Source organism: Thermothelomyces thermophilus, chromosome 1, assembly GCF_000226095.1.
Source record: "Thermothelomyces thermophilus ATCC 42464 chromosome 1, complete sequence".
In the NCBI taxonomy this organism is placed as follows: Eukaryota; Fungi; Ascomycota; class Sordariomycetes; order Sordariales; family Chaetomiaceae; genus Thermothelomyces; species Thermothelomyces thermophilus.
The window spans coordinates 5,770,273-5,794,515 of NC_016472.1; the positions used below are offsets into that span (position 1 = coordinate 5,770,273).

The following is a 24,243-nucleotide window of genomic DNA, read 5'->3' on the forward strand; positions in this document are numbered from 1 at the left end:
CGTCTTGTCGCATGATGATGGAGGGCGCTAAACATCATGGGTGCGCCTTGAAAATTGGGGGATCGGACATCCAGTGTCCGGGCTCCCGGCGGAGCAAATGTGAGCAAGCAGGGGGATGGCGCCCATACCCCACTTTCTTCCGATGAACAGGTGCTCCCGCTCCTTGGGGCCATTGATTGTTCCCGGCTTACCTGGTGAAGCCCCTTGGAAAAAAAAAAAAAAGAAACCTGGTCGCAGAGAGAAGAGTTCAATTTCGGTTCTTTAATGGATCATCAGGTATTTGTGCTCTACTCTACGGCGTAATGTACTATGTACAGTACTTACGGTCGCAGACTGGGTATTCATGTTGCGCACTCAGAATGTTACACAGTACAAATTACATGGGCTCCGGAGACATTCTTGCCCCACACCCCCTTCCCGCCCCAAATCTGCCTCGGTCCGTGGCTGTGGATTCCGTCGAATCTCACTAATTGGTCGCGTGGCCAATGTCCACACAGAGCCAGAGAAACATGGGTATGTGTTCCAAACACCACAAACACAGGCACGCAAGGCACACCGCGGCGTGGGAATCGCAGGATCCAAAGGAGGTTTTGGTGCAACAACAACGCCCTGTTGCAGAGCAGGCTAGTAAAAATCGGTGACCTGCCAGTGGGCGGTCACTGCTGAATACGGTATTTCGTACAGTACGCACATTAGTAAGTGTACAGCGGGTTTTTTGGCTGTCTAGCCATGGTCGCGTGCTGCACATTCCATGCGTGGGCTTGGTGGACAAATTGTCTGTAGCCTACTGCCAAGTGCAGGTTCCAGCCAATCTTGCCGTCTGACGACCCTGTTTAGGGTATTTTGTGCAGCGGTTCCCTCGGCGCACGCATCCCCCTCCCCTCTCCATTTCTCTCCTCTTGGGGTCTGTTCTTCAACTTTTCGTCTTCCTGGTCGTCGCTGTCCGGTTCTTTTCTCTTTTTATTTTCTACATCGCAAAGTTTTGACGACACCCTCTGACGGAAAGACCGACAGCGTCCGATCGGACTCGGCCCCTAAGAATTGCGAAGATGGCGATTGGTGCCATCTTGGAACCACTGGTCGTGGTCGGTCTGCTGGCTCTCGGCACCATCGTCAACCGCAACAAGTCCAAAGCTGCTCGCGGCCGGTCACCACTCTCCCACCGACCCGAACCATGGGAGCATCTCAAGTACACAACCGATTCGGAGGACGAGGATATCGAGACCGGCAGGGCCAGGGCAGACGAGCGCACCCTCCTGCCACCCCCGCTGAGCAGGTCCAGCAGCAGCTCGAGCAGCACGCTTGCAGAGGACGTGTCGAGGAAGACAATACCGAGATGGCGGACGCGCAAGTTGCGCTTCATGAGCTGGGAGAAGGACGTCACGTCACCCAACACTGAGATCTTCAGAGACCGCCTCCTCAGCCGTGTGCTTCAGCGATTCCCGTTCCTGGCTGAGGTCTGGTATTGGGCTCTGATTTACTGGGTATGCAGCCCCTCCGTCCCGCCCGCCGCAGCCTTTTTTTTATGTCGCGTCCGCTTTTTCATCCTTTTTTGCTTCCCGTTTTGAGACATGCATAAATTGTCAAGGGGTAGCAATAGCTCACCACAGCTTTCCCAGGTTTACCAACTTGGTCGCGCCTTTACCGCCTTGACGCTGCAGGATTCCACGGTCAACACGGCTCGCGAGCACGGTCTCCAGGTCGTGCACGCCGAGCAGGCCCTCGGTATCTTCATCGAGCCCGCGGTGCAGCGGTGGTTCCTCGAACGGCCGACGCTGATGCGGTGGACCAACAAGACGTACTCGTTCATCCACATCCCCGGCACCATCCTCTACCTGATCGTCCTGTACCACGTCACGACGGCAAGACCACGGCACAAGCTGCAGGAGGAGAATGGCGGCAAGACCCTCTCGGAGAACTGGCGGGACCTGGCGCCCCAGTTCGGGCCGGCCGTCTATGAGCGGCGGAGGCGGACCATGGCCATGTGCAACCTCCTGGCCTTCATCGTCTTCACCTTCTGGCCCTGCATGCCGCCACGGCTGCTCAGCGATCCCACGTACACGGGCGAGCACGCCGCCGAGGCCAAGAGCTACGGCTTCGTCGACACGGTCCACGGCGCCGACGGCGACAGCAGCGTCTGGACCACCAACCGCTTCTGCAACCAGTATGGTAAGTGCCAACTCCTGCACCCCTTTCGCCCTCGCTCCCATTTTCTCTGTGTTTTCTCTGCTTTCTTTTCTTTTTTTTTGCTTCCTTTTTTTTCTTTGGGCGTTTCAATTCGGCCTCTTCCACTAGCTTAGGAACTAACCAAAAGTTCCCGTAGCTGCGATGCCCTCGCTCCACTTCGGCTACTCCTTCCTCGTCGGCTTGACCATCGCCGCGATGCCCCTGCGCAAACGCGGACGTCTCGGCTGGCGCCGCCTCGCTATCGTCTGCATCGGCATGATCTATCCGGCCATCATCCTGACCGCGATCGTGGCGACGGCGAACCACTACGTCCTGGATGCCGTTGCGGGAGCCATCGCCTGCATCATTGCGTGGAACTTCAACGACCTCCTGCTGAACCTGCTCCCGCTCGAGGACTACTTCCTGGCGCTCGTGAGGATACACAAGCCTACGTAAGAAGGGGATCCGCTCGGTCGGCGATGAAGAGAAAGGCAGAGAGAACCTGCCAACTGCTACAGCTGATACCGGCGTGCGATTCTGCAGATATTGTAATAATATAATCTGCCGGCCGCTGTCAAGGCCGGAAGAGGGGGTTCGAGAAGTGGTGATGTGCCTGGACTGGACGAGGCACTAATAATATTCATGGCTCCGTATGGCACGTACGGGCGTAATCCTATGATATACAGTGGTACATGACTTTAGTTAAAGGACGCTGTCCCATGAGATACGTAGGGCTGGATTCCCGAAATAGAGATTGGGGATCTGTCTCTCTTTGCCGAACGCAGTGATAAGCTTCCGGGAGCGTTGAAAACAGTCTACAATAGGTGGCTGTACGAAGGAAAAGAGTGCCTTGTTAAAACTATCTACAAAGGAGACAAAACGACTGATATTTATAGACAAAGGAGCTGGCCAAAGCGTTAAACAGCCTTATATAGTCATGGCAAATGCGTGGCTAATACGTTTAGAAGCTCTATAGCTTCCGACACACCCCCTAGTTAAACGCGGTAATCGTTTAACTACGCTTTATGGTAATACTGTTCTTAGTGTTATATCCTTTGTTGCTCCTACCTTGATGGCTCCTTTAGGGGGCCTGCCTTCTGTAATTGGAAGTCTAAAAGAGTTAAGTATAGTAGAGCGATTCCTTTAAAGCTATAGATTAAATATAGCTATTATAATTGTAGTAGTGATAGTATTACTAGTTTTAATTATAATAATGATAAGATAACGCCTCTTATACTTGAGTTAATAGATAACTTGTTAGATATACCTGTTATAAACATTATAACTATTAGTAGGTCGACTCTTACTCTTATAATACCTTGAAAGTGTAAGTGTATTAAAGCTTCTATACTATAAGTATTTTAGTTATATTAAGATCATTTAAGCTAACTAAATATAGTAATATTAAAGCTAGTAAGCTTTATAAGGTACCCTATAGAATATATATATAGTTGGCTCTAGTAGGATATTCTTTTGGCGAATATTACGATTATTCTAATGTTAGCTCCTACTACTACTATTATACCTATAGTTCCTATAAGTATAAGGATATATATACTAATTGCCTATATATCTAATAGCTCTTATAATGCTTATTATTATTATTATTATTATTAGTCTTATACTACTATGCTAATAAGCATGCTAGAGCCTCTCTAGTTATATATAAAGGAAACTGTACCTAATAGGCCAGATAAAAACCTCTATTACGCCTTTAACGCCTAATCTAGAATACTAATATACTATAAAGAAAAGGAGAAGTAGCTAGAATAGCCCTATAGAGGCCTTCCCTCCCGGTCTAGCCTCCTTGTAAGGCGGTATTCCAGAAGCCTCCCTAGGTCCATTAGCCACTGTAGAACCCTCCTTGCCAAACGATGGTTACAGGCTCCTATACCCCGTAAAACGAGGTCTAGGTCCCTTTGTAACCGTATTTCCTAGGATTTCTATATTCGGCTTCTTAGTAGGTTTAGGCACTATACAACTAGATGCTCGACAGTCTCCCTCCCCTGGCCGTAGGCACAGTAAGGGGTACTGACCCCTGAGACTTACACCCTAAAAAGGAAGTCGTAGAGGCTAATAGCCCTTATATAGGCCTATACTAATAGGGAGCTCTGGGCCTTCGTTAGGCCCTAGTGCCTTTATAGGCCCTCCCCTATAAAAACTAGACATAGGAGGTCCTTGTCCGATATACGCTATATCCTCCTACCGGCTTAGTCGGCCCTCTAGCGGTTGCTCTAGCTTGCTACTATAGCTAGTTCCATAGCCCGTAGCCTTTTTCGTAGGGTTTGTAGGGGGGGTCGACCCTCTCTATAGCCCTCCTAAACCTACTACCGGACTGTCGATCTTGCTACCTCTAGGGCTATAGGCCTTAGTTCCTAGCCCCTTGCCCTAACCCTTCTCTTCCGGAACCTCTAGCTTAGCCTATTATAGGCCTGTTAGATAAGAGCCCTAGTAGGGACCTAGGGGGCCCCTAGGCCTGCCCCGGTCTATAGAAGTGGCTAGTCTAGTTTAGCTTCGAAGTCGGCTAGCCTTTTATTAAGGTAGAGGTCGAGGGGTAGTACCTAGGCTTCCGTTTTGAGGCACCGGATAGGGGTAGCCTTATAGGCCCTAGTAACTACTCGAAGGGCCCTATATTAGGCCTTTGATAGTTCCCTAGCAGGGCCTTCCGGCTTGCCCCCTGGCTTAGTAGGCTTATAGAAGTTCAAGGCCCTATAAGTTAGGGCGCTATAGATATACTTAGTATAGACCTTATAGGCCTATAAGAGGCTAGGGCCCTAGGTCTTTGCGGCGAGCCTAGTTAGGGCAAACTCTTAGGTTTCTAGCTTCTTAGCTACCTTTGTATAATAAGGGCCTTACTATAGCCTCTAGTCTAGCTAGACCCCTAGGAATCTAGCCGACTTTAATAGGGCTATAGTAGTAGTACCCCCTCTAGGCTATAGGAGCTCTAGCGGTCGCGACTACTATTTCCGGCCCCTATTAAAGTAGATAAGTTTATACTTTTCCGGGGCAAAGGCTATACCCCGTGTCTTTGCTTACTATAGGCAGGCCTTCTAAGCCCTCTATATGTGACAAACCCAACTCAGACTTCTTCTGAAAGGGTTCAGACGGAGGTGAATTAAGCGGGACAAGCATACAGGTCGTCTAAGGGATTCGGTAAAGCCAAAGGGTTTACAACAACACTAGAGTTATCTCCTACAATAGTTAGTAATACTTGGTATAAGTACTTGTAATTATAGGTTAGGTTGCTATCACTGGTGAACTCCTAGAGTCCACTATAACGAGTGACTATCTATATATATATATAATCCTAGGGTCACTAATAGTCGTAGTGATCCTCCGTACTAGCTTACCTAGCTTATATCGTAAGCTAGTGATCCTCTGCTAGGATCATTTCTTGCTAAGTATAATCCTATCCTAATTAGCCTATCATTCCTGCTATCCTATTGGCCTATTAAGGAGGCGGCTTAGGCGGCGTCCTATATATATATTTCCGTGACACGATGCCCTTCCTTTAAGGCTTTTGACCTAAAAGCCTATCTTAGGCCATTTCAAATAGCGCTAACGTCCTTTTCCACGTATACCTCGTAATTTTTTCCCTTTTTCTATACTATTGGTGACTGACGAGATGGCAAATCGTATCTCTAAGCGTCAATCTTTGAAATCCTAATAGCGTGCCACGCTTGCTTCTTTTATTGATTCTTCTAGCATAGACGTTATACCGTGTTCGTAGTATTTTAAGCAGAACTTGGCTTATTGTATAGTATTAGGCTCTTCTTACTATAGCGAGTATATATATTAAGGTTATTCTTACAATAGTTCTAACGTAATATCTACTTGTTTATAGCCTTGCTTATCGCCTTAATGTTTATAGCTAATCTTTTATAGTGACAAAGATTATATCTAAACAGAAACGTATAGAACAAAAAGAGGCTAATACTAAAGAGGCCCTTTTCGTTCTTTAGACTTAACTTCAGACGGCTATCGGTCGATTAGCTTATCTTTATTGCTAGAAACGTTTCTTAAAGGAGCAGGGTTCCGAGCTGTTTCGTCGAGGCATATAGTCTGTAGAGGAAATAGAGGCAGAAGAATAGAGGGTATAAGATTCCGAGGCACACGTTATTAGTAATATACGGTCTTAGGGTGTTAATATCCTGTTTAATTAGTCCTCTTTAGGCCTAGATTTGTTAGAGGCCGACTTGGCCGTTTTATCCGAGCTAGTGCTTATAGTTAATCTAGGTTCTAGCGGTAGAACTGTTCTAGTTTCTTAAGGTAGTTTAAATTCTTAACTAGTTCCTATAAGTTATCTTCTAGTCTAAAATCAAGCTATTTAACTAGATACTACAGTTCCCTATTAATAATATATAAATCTAGAATTTCTTCGACGTCCTATTCTTCCTCTTCGTCCTTTACTTCGATATTCGTAGCGATTTTAACATTCCTTAGCGCTAGTTCGAGAAGTAAAATATAAAAAACGTCTATCTATAGTCATATAGATGGTAATAACGATAGTTAATAGTTAGATGTCGAGATTTATTCTTTGATAACGAAAGGTCTGACCTTCTTAAAGTCTAGCTTCGTGCTTAGTCGTTTGGTTCGTAGGTTTCGTACGATTAGGTAGACTTTGTTTCCCCTCTCTAGGCAAGGTCCCTCGAGCTTATATTTGTTATAGTAGTTCTTTATTCTAGTCCTAATAAACTCGAGTTCCTTTTTAAGCTTCTTATATAGTACGTACATTTATTCTGCTTTAACTGCTGCTCTCGGCACCGTAACCTCTAGTCCTTGCCTAAGGTCTGCTTTATATCCGTAGTTCGTAAAGAACGGTATAACTTTGGTCGTTTCTATTAGTGTTATATTATAAGCGAGTTATACTGTTAGCAATAGTATGACTTAGTTGTCTTGCTAGTAGTTAATATAAGAATAGAGGTACTGCTTAATAACTTAGTTTAGTTGTTCCGTTTATCTATTAGTCTATAGGTAGTATACCGTTAATAGCTTGCTATTAATGCCTAATCGTTATATTAACGCTTGCTAGAACTTTGATACGAACTTGGTGTCTCTATCGGTGATCTATTCCTATGGCTAAGTGTATATTGATACGACTTGCCGATAGATCACGTCTGCTAGCTGTTCTGCTATCCAAGACTCCTTATAGGGAAAGAAGTATACCTATTTAGTTAGGCAGTCTACTATAGTGAGAATACTATCGTAGATTACCCCTATAGCCATGTCCTTAGATTCTAGCAGTTTTATAATAAAGTCTATTATAACTAAACTCTATAGTTTGTCGGCTATTAGTAGTAGCTAAAGTAGCCTATACGGCTTATATCGTGCCATTTTGCTTCGATTACAGATGTTACAGTTCTATATAACTTCCTTAACTTGTGTCGTTGACTATAGAAAGTCATAGTGTTTTTTAACTTATACGATAGTCCTTATAACTCCTTTATATCCTCTAAGTTTCGACTTATAGAGTCCTTAAATCATTTGTAGCTATTAATCTTTGTCATAGATATACGCTTTGCCTCAGTACTAGAGTTTCCTATCTTTTTCTTTCACTTCATTAGGTACTACTAGTCTAGGTGTTGCTTAATACTATACCTTGTTAATCCTTTCTTCTCGGAAGATTATATAACATTTTAAGAACAAGTCAAGTAGATTGTCTTCTATAGGTGTCTACGTTTCGTGATATAGCGTTCCGTCTATTCGTTCCTTGAATAACAGTGGCGTTATTTCCGTTCGTTCTTCTATATAATCCGTTTGTTAGCTTAAGGTATCTACTTGTATGTTCTCTTTACTCTTCTTATAGCAGATCTTAAAATTGAATTCTATAAGGAATTCTGCCTATCGTATTTGTTGTCCGTTAAGCTCCTTTGTCATCGTAAAGTATTATAAATTCTTATAATCTGTATATACTTATACTAGTTCGATTATACTACTAAGGTATAGTTACCATTCCTTAAAAGCTTTGATAATTATAAGTAGTTCCTTGTTATAGATTAGATAATTAAGATATAGTCTATTAAGCTTCTTTAAAAAGAAGGCTATAGGATATAACTTCCCTTATTTGTCTTGTTATCCTAATTGTTCTCTAATAGTATAGTCTAAAGCGTCCGTTTCTACCTTAAATGGCTTCTTAGGGTCTAGTAGTACTAGTACTAGATCTTTAGTAATGGCATCGCGGATCTATGTAAATGCTTACTCGTGCTATTCTTCCCATTGGAATTTAGCGTTCTTCTTAGTAAGTTCGTATAAAGGTCGTACGATCGCTCTAAAGTCCCTAATAAACATCTGGTAGAAGTTCGTAAATCCGATAAAACTTCGTACTTCTGTGACTAACGTCGGTCGTAGCTAATCCTTGATGGCTTCGACCTTTGAAGGTTCTATCTAGATTTGTTCTAGGGATATCTTATATCCTAAAAACACTGTCTTCCTAACGTGGAATTCGCTCTTTTCCTTATTAACTAATAGCTTGTACGCGTGTAACATATCTAGTACTACTCTTATATGCTTCTAGTGTTTGTCTATCGTCTTGGAGAAGATAAGTATATTGTCGAGATAATATACCGTAAATTTGTTAAAAAAGGATCAGATAGCTTAATTAATCAAGGCTTAGAACGTTACTAGCGCGTTTATAAGTCTAAATGGCATAATAAGGTACTTATAGTAGCTATAAGGTGTCCTAAAGGCCGTTTTCTACTTATCACCTTCTTTAATCTATATATAGTTATAGGCTGATGGCAAGTCAAGACGTGTAAAATATTAGGCTCCTACTAACTAATCTTGGAGCTATAAGATCAGTGGTAACGGGTATTGGTTTTTCACAGTCTGTTCGTTAAGTTACTAATAGTTAACATATAACTATAGCTTTCCGTCTTTCTTAGGCACAAACAGGATTAGGTAGCCTACTAGCGATGTCAACAGGTAGATATATCCTCTTCGAAGGTTTTCCTCTAAATATCGCTTAAGTTCTTCATTCTATATCTAGCTTATATAGTAAATCTTAAAGAACTTTAGTTATACTCCTTCCTTAAGCTTAATCTTATAATCCTATAGGCCGTGTTCTAGTAATCCTTCTAGATACTTCGGTTCAAATGCTAGGTGTCCTTCGTATTCCTTTAGTACTTTCCTAGTCTTGTCTTGTCTCTCGGCTTTCTAATAGTATACGAACTTGGTTCCGTCTATAGCGATGCTAGCGATTTCTTCTATCTTAACCTATTGCTCTAGTTATAGTGCTCCGTATTCGTTAACGGAGAGAATAGCTGTCGGCGGTTTAGCTCGTTCCTCCTATCGTAACGTCAGTGTCGTTATGCTACTTCTTCTAGAGTCTATAGTAGTCTATCTACTACTATCTATCTCTTGCGGTAGATCTATAGGATATGCCTTCCCTTAAGCATTGTCTGCTTACGATCCTTGTGTACTCCCTATCTTGCTAGTTAAATACGACTCCGTTTAGGGTTATAAGTAGCTATTATTCTTCTAGCTAATGTCTAGGTTGTAATCTTTATACTATAGTAATCCTAATATTATATCTTTATCATTACTTATATCTATAATACTAAATACGACTATTATAGTTTTCCCTGCTATAGTAATATTAATTAGTTCAGTCTCCCTATATACCTATTATATTAGAAATGGCTTTTTGACTATACTATGCTTTTGCTTTATTCTCTAGGGTATCTATAGCTAATTTACAAGTATCGGCGAAATTAGGTTTATCTCTACTCTACTATCTATTAGTATAAGCATTTCGTACTGTTTCTATTATGCTATTATCTATAGTCGCTTGTCTTGCCGCCGTCGTCCAAAGATTACGGCAACTTCCTATATTTCTACTAGGAGGTCTCGATATAATGGTCTCTTACGCTAGTTCCTCCTATACTATGCTATCACTTGCTACTATACAGGCGTTAATGGTTTTCAGGCCCCTCGGAGGGCCCTAACCCGTTTCCTAGGTCAGTACTAACCTCTTTAGTTATTCGGCTAATAGTGGCTTTGTCAATCATGCCCATTTCTACGAGCCATTAAGTGCTTATAGCTTCCTATCATTAGGTCCGTTTTACTTTTCATCGTACGTGCCATAGCTTCATTTAAAGCTCCTAAATTCGCGATTTCTTTTTGCCCGCGTAGTAGAGGCAATCGTTACTCTAGCACGAGTCCTATATGTCTTGTCCTATTCCATAGTACCTAGGCCAGGCTCATTTTAGAACTACCGTAATGCCTTCTAGATCGTAGGCTTCGATCTTCTAGAGCAATTCGGCCGCTCTGTTTCCTATATTATAGACCTATTCTATAGGGTAGAGGCTTCTGTCCTCATTTCCTTATTAGGTTGGCCAGTGATTATTTTCGAATTTATCGCGAAAGTGGTATTAGTATTTGTATAATATATACTAGAACTAGGGCACTTATATATATGCCTCGTATCGCAAGTATAGTTATATAGCGTTACCTAGAAGGTATTAGAATTCTTTTCTAAATCCTTCCTACTATATATAGACTGTAGGTACTCTAATGCTAAGGTAGGAGTGTTTCTTCTAATAGTTTTCCTATATACGTTTGTCTTTTCCATAGTTTATATATATAAACTAGTACTCTAGGTTCTATATATCGTAGCTAAGTTACTAATCGTTAAAATGCTTAGTATAGCTATTAGGCCTATTGTATATCATAGGCTATTTCCCTTTAATAGTTTCTACGATACGTTAGAGTTCTCTTATCTCGTCCCTTATCTTATTACTCTACTAGGCAAGTCAAATCAAGCGTCTATCCTATTTATATAGTTCCGTATTAAGCTAGAAAACTTCGTTATAGTACTATTCGATTCGTTCCTAGAGGAATAGAACATTAGGTCCGGGTCTTTCGATTCCTTAGGTATCGGTCGTCTACGATCTATCCCACCTCTAGGTAACTGTAAAACCCTACTACCTCAAGGCTAGGAGAATCGAAATTGGTAGTACATATTCTCCTGCCGTATCCTATTTGGCAAGACCTATCTCTAGGTCTATAGTAACTAGTTCGGAGTACGGTACTTGTTTGTCTTTACTATCGCCATTACGTCCGAGACTGTCTGTATCGCTATTCCTATCTTTATAGCTTATAGCTACTACTTCGATGACATCCTTAGTAGTTTCGTTAATAGCTATAATTTCCTTTCTAAGGACTAGTTTCTAGTCTTTCTTTAGGCTTTAATATTCTTACTTATAATGCCCTTTCTTTCTATAGTTATAGTAGGTAATGTTAGACTTGTCTTTGGCTATCTTTTTCTTATCTTACTTCTATATTATATCTATATCTATAGCTCTAGGATATGTCCTATATAATATACTAATATATACTTATTTTTTCTTATTATTAGCTTTAACTATAGTTCTATTCATCTGACCTCATTTCTACTACTCTTATATATAGAGTTAATTATTAATCCTAATAGCCTATATAATATATTTATCTAAGGTCTTAGGCTAGTTATATTTATATAGTTTATCTTTGACCTTTTCCTTTAGGCCGTTATAGAATAGTTATATTAACGCCTCGTCGTTAAGCTAAGACTTAAGTATATCCTATCTAAACTATATAGTATAGGAGGCTACTAACTTAGTCTATCGGAGATTAGCAAGTCTTTCTTATATATAAATCTTCTTATCTTTATTGCTAAAAACCTTCTAAAGCTCTTCTTCAAAATGGTCATAGGATCGAAAGACTGCCTACGTAAACGTGTCTTAGTCATCTTCGTCTTCCTTAGTAAGGTAGTCATTCTATATAGGCTCGAACTATCTAAGTACCTTACCCTCTAGTCTTGTAGCTATATAGAGGACTTTAGCTTTATCATCCGGAAACTTGTCATCATTAAGCCAGAAGTAAGATCAGAGGTTCGTTAAGAATCCTATAAGATTCTCCTTAGTTCCTCCGTATTTGCCAGGTAGTTCGATCTTGATACGGCTTACTTTAGCGCCCTCGAGTGCCTTGATTTTAGCGTAGGCCTCGTTGACCAGCTTCTGCGAGTGCTTTTCGCCGTTCTCGAGTTCCTTGATCCGAGCTTAAGTAACCTTATCTCTCTAGTCTAACTCCTAGATCTGCTACTAGAGTTAACCAAGCTAGGTAAGCAGCTGTTCGGCTATAACGTTAGTAGCTATATCGATATCAAGGTCGAAATTACCTCCGTTCTAAGCCATGATAGAACAAAGGGAGTGATAGTAACGTGTGACGAACCTAACTTAGACTTCTTCTAAAAGGGTTTAGACAGAGGTAAATTAAGCAGGATAAGCGTATAGGTCGTCTAAGGGATTTGGTAAAGCTAAAGGGTTTATAATAACACTAGAGTTATCTCCTATAATAGTTAGTAATGCTTAGTATAAGTACTTGTAATTGTAGGTTAGGTTGCTATCACTAGTGAACTCCTAGAGTCTACTATAACAAGTGACTATCTATATAATCCTAGGGTCACTAATAGTTGTAGTGATCCTCTATACTGGCTTACCTGGCTTATATCGTGAGCTAGTGATCCTCTGCTGGGATCATTTCTTGCCAAGTGTGATCCTATCCTGATTGGCCTATCATTCCTGCTGTCCTATTAGCCTGTTAGGGAGGCGGCTTAGGCGGCGTCCTGCATGCATATTTCCGTAACACTATAGCTGACCATTATAGGCCTCCTCGGCCCTCTTGAAGGCTAGAAGGTTAATATTGTTGGCGAAGCCTATTAAACTAACCATAGGGCAGGCCTAGCGAATGGCCTAGTAAAGGGAGGCTATATAGAGGATGAATAATATAGGGGAGAGGGGTAACCCCTAGGGGACCCCGGCCCTTACTACTATATCCTCTGTTTCCTAGCTATCGAAGTAAAGGATAGCTACCCTATCTTATAGCCACTCCCTAACCTAGACTACTAACCACTTTAGGAAGCCCTAGCTCTATAAAGTAGCTAATAGCCAGGTATAGTTAATAGTGTCGAAAGCCCCTAAGATATCGAGCTAAAGGAAGGAGGCAGCTGCCTTATACCTCTAGGCCTCCTAGACCTGAGCCGTAATAAGCCGGATAGCTAGTTCTATAGACCTATATTCCTGGTTACCTATTTGTTCGGCCGGTAGAAGCCCATAAGCCTCTATAACGGCCATTACCTTCTAGGCAACTATAGCTTCTAGTACCTTGCCTACTATTAGTAGGAGTGCTATAGGCCTATAGCTACCTAGGGTAAAGTAGGCCTATAGGGGTTTACTAGGCTTACAGAGGACCACTGTCTTAGCCCTTTTAAACCAGGCTAGGAAATAGCTAAGCCGGAGGCTCTCCGAGGCTAGTATAGCTAGTATCTAGTAGAGCGGCCGCCTACAGGCCTTAAGCAGGCCTATAGGGAGGAGGTCCTCCCCCGGGGCCTTCTACAAGGCTGCTCTAGCTAGTACTGCCCTAACGTCACTCACTGTAACCCTCCGACTTATCTCGAACTTCGGCTCCTAGTGGCCGTTTAGCTCCGGGTCGTCAATATCCGAAAGGTCTACTTCCGGGTTCGGGAAGAACTTATCGGCCAGTGCCCTGGCCTTCTATTAGTAGGTTGTAAGCCCTCCTTCAAAGGCCGGGAGCTTTAGGGGTTCGACCGGTAGGTGGCTTTATAGCCTTGCCTACTGCTCTAGCCTCTATAGCAGGTCCGGCCGGTTAGTTGCTTCCTGTAACGTGGCCCTCTAGCTCTTAGTCTTTGTGGTTGTAATGGTCTTGGCCTAGTCCCGTAAGGCCTGCCGAAGTGCCTCCTATGTATAGGGGTTCGGGGTGCCCCTATAGGCTCTCTCTGCCTCCCTAGCCCTCTTCCGGGCCTCTCGAACCTCCTTTGTCTACTATCGAGCTCGTTTGCCACCTGTGCGAGCCTTCTTTGCCGGAGCCGAGACCGAAGCTATCTCCTTGAGGGCCTCTATAAGCCTATCGAAGGCCTGTTCTTGTAATGCTTATATTAACTATAATGGTAGTCTTACTTCTTATATCGGGTTAGTGAAGGATTTAATGAAAGCTCTATTAGATAGAGCTAAGGCTTCTATAAATCCCTGGATCCTAAACCTCTACCCCTAATATATAGGCAAATCGCTAATAGTTATATATGGAATCTTAAGAAGTTATATATAGTTCTTTGGAATGACCTTAAACGTGCTGGTGTTAATAATATAGAGGAGTATAAGCTTGATAAGGCTAAACTCGCGCATTTTACGAAGATCGCCTACTCTATATATAATATCTTCTACTAGTTAGGTAAGATTAAGGAGGATTGTAAAGCTCGTGTTAGCACATCTAATAACGCGTTAAGCGCTATATTGTCGCCTAGCTAGGATAAAGGCAAGGGCAAGGCTATTAATCCTAGTAACGGCTATAGTAACGGCTAATAGCAGTAGATAAGGAGTATTAGGCGGTATTTTATTTAGCGAATTTGACTTATTTTCTACCCCCTAATTATATAAGCCTATAACTGACATCTTAAAGATTAAGGGGAGCCCTCTAGCGCTTAAAGGCTTGTTAGCTAAGTCATTTAGTAAGCCTATCTACTAGTATCTAACTAGTTAGTAGATATATAGCTTTAAACGTTCCTTTTGCTACTTCCTAGCGTAACTATATGTTATAGATGTCTATATACCATAGGTAAGTATTAATACGTTCGTTCTTAGCTATTACTAGTCTAATCGTTTGCTAATTGTTATAGTGGATGTTCTAGGGTTCTCCGAGCTTAAGATTGATATTTATAAATAGCCTTTTAAGTGCTATAGTCTCTCTTGCCGTAAGGGAGAGTGTTAGAAGTTCTACTTTAGTGCTCGACGTTATAATAGTATCCTAGTACGACGCCTTCTATATAATAGGACCTCTGAATAGGAAGAAGATATATCCTTATAACGAATACTATATGTCTAGATCATCTATATACGAAGTGTCCCTAGCGATTACAAGTATTAGACTTTCTAGCGCCTGCTTGCCTCTATACTAGATTAATAGGCAAGAGCTCCTAAATAGATATCTCACTACTTGCTACGCCTCTAACAAGTAGTCCAGTCCTAGGTTAGTTAGGTATCAAGAGAGTATTAAATGGGTATATATAACGTCTAGATATAGTATAACTATATAGTATAGAATTGATCTGACAAACTCCTAATATTCTTTGATCTACGTACTAGTAGCGCTCCCTTTAAACTTCTTAAGTTCTTTATAGCTTAAGGGAGTTAGCTTATATATACTAGGCATATTTAGCCTATATCTTCTTACTACCTTTTTAATATATTAGTTATAGACTAACTATATCTTATATATAGATCGGTTTTGAATCACCCTAATGCCAAGGAACTAACTGATATCGCCCTACTTGTAGATATCGTATCGAGCATTAATTCCTTCTATTACCTGCTCGGCCGCTACGGCGTTACTTTTATAGAAGAAGACTAAGAAGTCGTTAATATAGAAGATTAGGATAACGCGTTTATTATAGCTTAGAAAGAGGCACTTCTCTTTACCTGATAGTTCTATACCTAGATCTAATAGCGTTTTACAGAACTCCTTATACTATAAGAGTAGCAAGTCTCTTAAGCCGTATAGAGCTCTTTATAACTCTATATATTTCCCTAGCTACTTAAATCCTTCTAGTAGTTCGTAGATAATAAGGTCGTCTTTTAGTCGTTTAGCATTAAGGAACGCTTACGCTATATCAAACTACTTAACTTCTAAGTCAAAGTATATAGTAATCGCCATCATTATATAGAATAACTATACCGCCAGAGTAGCTATATACGTACTTTCTACTAAGCTAATATCTTATAGATCTCCTTATATATAGATCCTCGCCTTATATTTCTCTAAGAAACCGTCCTTGTTAAACTTGTATATAAAGACCCATTTTAACGGGATAGGTCGTGCTTTCGCCTACTCGTATAGTACGATCTTCTACGTTCCCCTGCTCTCTAAGTTACGTATCTTCTCGCGAGCCGTGTCTTTAAACTATTATTCTAACAGGTAATTATATAGGTCTTACTAGTTATTAAGAACACAAGCAAGATTGTTAATATACTAACGTGGCTCATTCGGGGCTATTCCGAGGTATATAGTATCCTTCTATTATATAGTAGCAGCGAACACCGTATATATTATTCTTATACTCTAGTCCTTTAGGTAAGCTTCCTATTAATCAGGTAGGTAAGTCTTATAGAACTATTGCTAGAGTTCCTTAGTTATATGGATAAAGGAGTAGTAGTAATTAACCCTTTCTTTATTTTATAGCCGTTCGCTTAACTATATAAGGTCCCTAGGTATATAAGCCTTCCTCCTACCTCTGCCTCTCCTTATAGGAGGTTACTAAATAGCTTCTCCTTTGCTTCTACCTTCTAGAGGATACATTAGCTAATCCGGACTTCGCTTAACGCTCTACTCCTCTAGCCTAGCTAGGTATAATATATTAGTAGTACCGTCCCTAGCTTCTAGCTCTTCTATTAATATATTATATACGCTCGACTCTTCCACGGAAGGCATTTCTCTATTAGATCCGACGGCTCCCCTGCTCTCCCTAGCGTCTAGTTAGCTAGCTAGCGACTAAGAAGGCCCTAATTTAAATCCTCCTACTTCCTAATGAATATCCCCTTTACTAGCCAGCATAAGGCAAGTCACCAAGGGCTTAGGTATATATTTAGGGGTCAAGAGTCCTCTAAAGCTCTCTATTCATTTAGTAAGTTTGTCTATTACTTATATCTCTACTATAAGAGTCTCTAGAACTGATTACTCGCTTATAGGCTATATATCGGAGAGCTCCCTTACCCCTAAGTCTTGACCCTATTAAAAAGATTAGTCTATTATCGGACTCTCTTACGATAGAGGTAGCTAAGCTACTATAATAGAGTTTTCCATTAGTTGTTAGGTCTATTATAACGCTTCCTAGAGAAAATTGCTATCCTAGGAATCCTCGCCAAGATCAAATTAATTAACTTCCTAGCTTGTTACTACTAGCGATAACTCTATTGGCTACTCTTTACCTAGATAGTAGAAAGTCTTCTTATTAAAGCGAACGTTATAAGTTATAATGACCCTATCGAGCTCGGGTATCTAAACGCGATAGATATTAAATATACGATATCCTATAAGATACCCTATTAGCCCGTGTAGTAGTACCTTAAAGTCCTTTATATGCCGCTTAGCTTTCCTGTCTTTATAGAGGATATATACCTAGTATCTATATATAAAGATTCTACTCTAATCTAGGTATAAGTTACTAGTTAACATAATTATTAAGCTAGGTTCGTACTAGCAAAAATACTATTTAAACTAGCTATAGAGCACCTTATTAGGAGTTCTAAACGAGTAAGTATAGCTTAGGCTTATCGTATATAAGTATACTACCGCTTATACGCTTTCTAACTAGAGCTTTGTAGGCAGATTCGCGCCGTTAAGTATCTTAATTAAGCGTAAGATTAGTTCTTACCCTACTCGCTCCGCTAGTCCATTAGGCTTGTAGGTATATAAAGGTAAGATTTCAAGATCGATACTACTTTCTATAGCCTAAGTCTAGTAGCATATCGGTACACGCCCTACTAAACTAATCGTCATAATATCGTTATCCTACTTAATCTTATAGATAACGAGCCTATATTAGCGTCTTACCTAGCTCTCGAAATTCTAGATAACTCCTATAATCTGGTTCAACGACTTTGTCATTAGGAGGAAAGGGAAGAGCTTCCTACTATACTTATTAACAATTATAAGTAACCATTACGATCTATGAATCGCTTTAGGATAGTTAAACAGATCCTAGGCTACTTACCAGAATGGGCGTATGGACTTCTACTTAGGCGGTGTTTTCCTAGAGATAATCTTACTTATATAAATATAAGTATAGCTCTTATACTTAATATACGCCGTCCCCTTAATATAGATATTTCTAGCGTTGTTAATAAGCACTTTTAATGCTTCTAGTCCGAGGTAGCTAGCTCCTAAGTACTAAAGATCCTTAGTATTCTCTCTTATAATAGGTAATACTTACGTCTAAGACCTTCTACTATACGTAACGAACACATTCTATAAGGATATATAAACGTTTATAATACCTGCTTTACTAATTAAGATATAGTCCAGGAAGCTCGAGTAGTAGGAAAGTAGCTTATATTCGAGGAAAGTAAGATTATACTTATATTCTAACTTACAAAGAATAACGTTATTTTCTAGTATTCCGAAACATAGTAAGTAGTCTAAGCTATAGTACTAAGTACCTACCTTAAGTAATAGAGCTTCCGAGATAATAATAATATAGAATTCTTTGACGATAGCGATATCCTTAGGCGTTAGATTCTCTATATATAGTCTATATAGTCTATCCAGAACATTCTTGATCACCTAAGTACCCTTCCTACTAATAGGAAAGGTCGTTATACCCGTTTTAATAAACTTAGAATCTTCTACCTTAATAAACGTCCTAGGTAAAAGGAACTTCTTATTATTAACTAAGTAGATCACGCTATATAAGTCTAGTAGAGTACTTTCTAAAAGAGGATAACGCTATAGAGCGACTATACTAAATATCCTATAGTAAGTCAAGAGCTTATTAAGTAGTTAAGGGCTAATAATTAATATATTAAGGAAATTAGGGTATCTTATCCCTAACTACCTAGAATAGGATAGCTCCCCCTATATAGTAATAAGTTGATTTTTCAGTCTAGCCTACCTTAGCTTATTAAGCTTCTAGCAAATCCTCTTATACTCCTTATTAGAAAGGTATAAGTATTACTCGTTATTATAGACGGCTTACTTAAGTATATAGTAGTTTACTAGATCCTATAGATATCTTAAATACTTATAGGGACATCTTATATTATACTACTAACCGTTATAAGAGTCTCTATACAAGTCTCTACCTCTCTCCTTACTACTCTTCTAAGCTATAGGAAGTGTTAATATATAAGTTATTAAGAAGATTCTATACTTCCGAGACACTCTAGGTTATATATCATTATTAATTAGGATCTCGGCTATCGTAACAAGGGTACTAAGCTCCGGAAGTAGTTATCCTATACTATTAGTAAGCTCGATTTCTATCCTCTTATTCGCTACCTAGGTTGGTAGGATATATATAGCAATAGCGTTAAGAAAGGTATAAAGTCCTTATATACCCTATACTTCCAGGATATTATATTAGATAGCTTACTAGAAGGCGATATTAAAGTCATAAATCTAGCGCTATAGATTAACTCCTAAATGCTTAGCTATATTAAGACTAGCTATATATTATACTATAACTATTATATAAAGCGTTATAATAGATAATATAAGTATAGAGCAAAGCGCCTAGATAATTCCCCTAATAAGGTTAATATCCTTCTTCCTATACGCTTTTATAGCTTTATAGAGTTTAGGATCTATAGTATATACTAGCTAGCGTTATAGCTATCCTATCTACTTATTAATATCTATAGTATATATAATATCCTTATAAAAGGAGTCTTATAGTTATATAAATTTAGCTATAACGGCTATATTGGAAGGTATTAAATCTATAGATATTAAGGGTAATAGTCCTTTTAGGAGTTACTCCTAGAAAGCTAGGATAAGATTATCTCTAGCTTACTTATAGGTTAGATACTATAGAACTTCCAAATCTAGCTTATAATTACTATTAGGGTCAATAAATCCCTATATACTAGCAAATTTAACCTATAACTATAGTTTAATATATTACAAGTTCTAGGAACTAGGCCTAGTAAGGTATATAGAAGTCTTAACTAGGATCTCAGATATAGTAGACACGTCATCAAAAGCGTATTAAAGCAGGGTAAGAGAGTTCGTAATAGAAGAAGCTACCACTAATATTAAAGATACGTCGGTAAAGGAGTAGTCAAGGCGCTAGGCTTATAACTGCCGAACGTAGTAATAAGCTTCCGGGAGCGTTAAAAATAGTCTGTAGTAGGTGGCTGTACGAAGGAAAAGAGTGCCTTGTTAAAACTATCCACAAAGGAGACAAAACGACTGATATTTATAGACAAAGGAGCTGGCCAAAGCGTTAAACAGCCTTATATAGCTGTGGCAAACGTGTGGCTAATACGTTTGGAAGCTCTACAGCTTCCGACACTCTTCAACGCATTTCACCAGATAAACAAACCACGGGGACAATAACTTTTAACTCCGTGGTTGCTTAAGCCTTGTTATGTTCTGGGTTAACAGACACCATACACCAACGTAATTAGAAGAGAAGCGTAGCAGCGCCCAATAGTAGTGATGTCAATGTTACAGCAAGTGTCAACGAAATCGGCGGCAATCTTGACAAGTTAACTTCGCTGGGCAGATCTAACGGGCAAATAGCAAGATCAATAACTCAAATAAACATAAACAGACAGGCAATCTGTTTTATGTTCCCCGTTGGCTGGTATTCAGCGTTGCGAACGAACAATGTACGGGGTTGCTCAGATGCTGGCTCACCGCGACTCTTGGGTCTCTATTCAACTTCTTGCTGAGTCAAAGCATGAAACTGTGAGGTGAGTGACTGAACATGTATGTATAAGATACAGGATCTGAGTTCCCGCAGCGTGTTGGTGTGGTGTGTATTTCCGACCCTGGGGACATTGAACCGTCATCTTGTTTCGCGTCAAGGTGACTGCTTGTTCCGGTTCTAACGGTGCAGAAGTACGGTGTGCCTCAACACGCGCTTGGCTTACCTGCGAGATGCTAGCTACAGCGTCTTAAAACGCCAGTATCGTGTGCTCACGCATTCTTCACGCAGAGGCCCTTCCCCTTCGAGGGCGTCATGGCTGCTGGCAACGTCTACTCGACAGAACGGTGGCTCGCTTGCTCAGGGGTTGCCCTGACGCAGCATGTTAATGACTAGATATGTACATAATTATTTACACGATAGAGATCTGTCACGGCATGAACGACGACAAGGACAGCCACAGCTGCCGCCAATTTTGTCATAACTCGAAAGGATCTAGACAGGATAATTAATCACCCAGATGGCGGAACTAAGCAAAGAAGGCCCTGCCCGAGCGCATCTATCCCCCTCGGAGTTGAACACTGATCAACCGACCACAGACATTAGGGTGGTTGGAGCTGGGAGCAGGATGTAATCACTTGCACGTTACTCGCACGCGCCGGGCCGTCAGATAATCATAGACTTGGGAAGGGCCGCGGCAGGTTCTTCCATGGCGGTAACGCCGGATTCTCCCTGCTGCTGAGGGACAAGTTTTATCAAAGAGCGCTCTGAAACAGGAGGTGGCCGATGGGACAAAGGACAAGTATAGCCAAAGCGAAAAAAAAACATATTAACACATTCCTGAATCACCATGAAAGGGTTCTTTTTTCTTCTTTTGTTTCGGTCATTCATTCTTTTTTTCGCCATGTAGTAAACTTATCTGGCCGTTTAGACTGCTTCACTAGGGAATATGGCGAGATAGGGCGATAAAGGGGCACGTCGGGAATGGAATATTAACGTCTGGAGACGGAGATATCAATCAAGGTTTCATATTCCTATTAGTCTACGGAGTCCTCCATACAAATAAGGGAATGACGATTGACACACGGGATTTTGTACTTTGCTAACCACAAAATACCTACGCGGATTCACGGGAGAAGTCTGAGCCCAAACGGCAGCAAAAGGGAGACGTCAGCGATAAATAGGCTGTTTTCTTTTCTTTTCTTTTCTCTTCTTTTCCTATACTTTCTTTCTCATTTGTTTCTTCTCGTGGTCCTATTCTGCCGTTTCCTAGCAGAAGACACACTACCGCACCTAATTACCTCGGTAATTAATGTGTCTGATGCTGCACTTGAGTTCAGCACACCGCCTCCAAACGTCACATCGACCTTGTCCTGAAATGGCCGCGGTATTAAGAAATTAGGTGCCTATATGGAAGATGGACTCGGTGAATAAATATCAACTAACCGGCACTGAAACTGAGCAAGACTCGAGCTGTCTGGTTCTGGTCTGTGAGCGGGGAAACCCATGAGAACCTTTCTCACACAAACTGTCAGGAACGCAAGCCGACCCGCGCCCGCCCCGGGCCGCGGCGGCCGGAGGGCCCGTGCCAGTGACGTGTATAGAAGCCGGCTGCTTGGCAGGTCGCGAACTCGCACCAGCTGCAAGAACTTCTGACGTTACAATTCGACCGCGGTTTGCGCATTGACTTCAGGTAAGGGCAGAGGACGAAAATACCGGGGCTATAACATCACTCATTCGGGGTTTTACACCTGTATATTTCTCTTCTTATCTTCTCATCCCTTTTTTGGGGGGATTTCCTTTCCTTGCATCCCTTTTTCTCCATCTTGACTACCACAGCAGCGCCTGCCCCGCAACAAATGATAATGCGCAACAAAACCTGATCAATCCCTCTTTCTGCCTTGTATTGTATGTATGTACAAGTACTACGCATGGTCTTCTTCCATCGTCCGATCATTTCCACTTTCTACCTACTTAGGTCTCATCATTCCCACGACGTACCCTTGGACCGCTTGCGGCCAACCTTGAAAAGATGTGTCATATCTGCCGCCGTCTCGACGTTGTACTGCAATCTCCGCCGCCCGAGGTGATCGCAGCGCGAAAAGCGGAGGAGGAGGCGCGTGTACGAAGATTTCAGGAGCAGCTGGCCGCCCTCCGAGCCCAAGGCATAACCCCCAGGGCGCCGCGAAAACAACTGCCGGGTCCGTGCCCCCCGGAAAAGGTGGTCGTCGAGCCAGCGCCCAGCCACGACGGCGCGCCGACCTTCGCCGCCTACTCTGTGCCCCTGCCTGAGCTGCAAGCCGACCCGGACAGCGACGATGGCTACGGTAATTCCCCGCCAGCCACGGAACCAGAGAAACACCGCCCCAAATTCGGCATCCGCCTCTACGATACTACGGCCGATGCCACTGCCGAGCGCGCTGCGATGCTTGCGCGGCGCATCTCGGAGCTGACACGCTACGATCGCATGTCCAGTGAGAGCTTCGGAGAGGATCGCATCGAGGTTGTAGCGTTGCCGCTGCCTTCTTCTACAACGGACGAGGAGCGGGCTGTTATTTGCATCTCGCACAATGAGGCCGAGCGCCAAGTTCGGCTGCCTTTGCCGGACCCGGCCGTCGCCGCCTCGTGGTATATTGCCGAGGACTTTTATGGGTCCAGGAAGATCCTGTGGGTTATCCACGATTTGAAAGACTCGTGGGAGGAAGCGCTTAAGAGGACCACTCATGAGGGCGGTGAGGGTGTTCACGGACATTTTCTACAAGTCTATTACGGATACGAGGATGACTCAGAGGACGACGAAGATGAGCCGCCGCGCGATTTCTATCTCGGCGCATTTCGCCTGGAGCAACTGGGTTGGCTGCTGGGAGACTTTCGAGGCGTGAGGGGCAACGTCTTTGAGTTTTTTCAAACGCACTTCGTCCCGGACCGCGTGCTGGACAAGGAGCTGGCTCTGCCGACTGCGCGAATCTGGACCGCCAGACCCAAGGCTACACCGTGTGTGTCTCGCCGCCCGGAGGCTCATGGGTCAACCCCCATCCAAGTTCGACGGCCAACGCGACGACGACGTCGACTGAGTAAGGTATCCTTTCCCTTCCCGCCTGAGACACCGTTTGGTTTGCCAACATTCTTTCACAGCACTATATTTACCCTCTCCATGACGCTCATCCCGACCAGCTACATCACCTCAAGCATCACCGTTTCCCTGATTGCCGGATTTGACGATTGAGAGGCGAGCCAGGCAACCTGGAGACAACGTGTATATGTTTCAGTCTAGCAGTTCGCTCGCTCGTAATAAGGAATCACTACTGGTCTCGGCACCTCCTCACCGGCCGCGGCGGCTCTCGCCCCCGAGCTCTGGGTTCCAGGCGACGATCTGTAACACTGTTGCGTTTGCTGCTGACGCTAGGTCTGCGCAAGAGTCACGAGGAGTATCGAACTTGACCCTTCGCGGCTCGCAGATGGCTGATGACGGGATGCACAAGGTTCCCGATTTGGGGAAGCTGGCACAGTCGGCCTTAAGGTTGTTGGCCACGAGGAGGCGCGTAGTGCTGATACGTTGGGCGAGCGAGACCGAGGTACACGTGTCACCGGCCTGGATGGTATATTACGTCTTGCCTTGGCAGGACGCAGCTGTCGTGCTGCTCGCTGCCGACGACGATGTT

The 24,243-nt window shown here is 42.4% G+C and overlaps 2 protein-coding genes across 2 annotated transcripts; both read left to right on the forward strand.

Moving 5' to 3' along the window:
• The first annotated feature begins 766 nt into the window (after positions 1-766).
• Positions 767-3,173, forward strand: MYCTH_2297138 (uncharacterized protein). The gene is made up of 3 exons (XM_003659701.1): positions 767-1,484; positions 1,620-2,169; positions 2,324-3,173. Exons 1-3 carry the CDS (start codon positions 1,050-1,052, stop codon positions 2,620-2,622), a joined length of 1,284 nt encoding a protein of 427 aa, XP_003659749.1. The 5' UTR covers positions 767-1,049; the 3' UTR covers positions 2,623-3,173.
• A 19,051-nt stretch (positions 3,174-22,224) lies between these two features.
• MYCTH_2297142 (uncharacterized protein) lies at positions 22,225-24,183 on the forward strand. The gene has a single exon (XM_003659702.1). It carries the CDS (start codon positions 22,614-22,616, stop codon positions 23,805-23,807), a length of 1,194 nt encoding a protein of 397 aa, XP_003659750.1. The 5' UTR covers positions 22,225-22,613; the 3' UTR covers positions 23,808-24,183.
• The last annotated feature ends 60 nt before the right edge of the window (positions 24,184-24,243 follow it).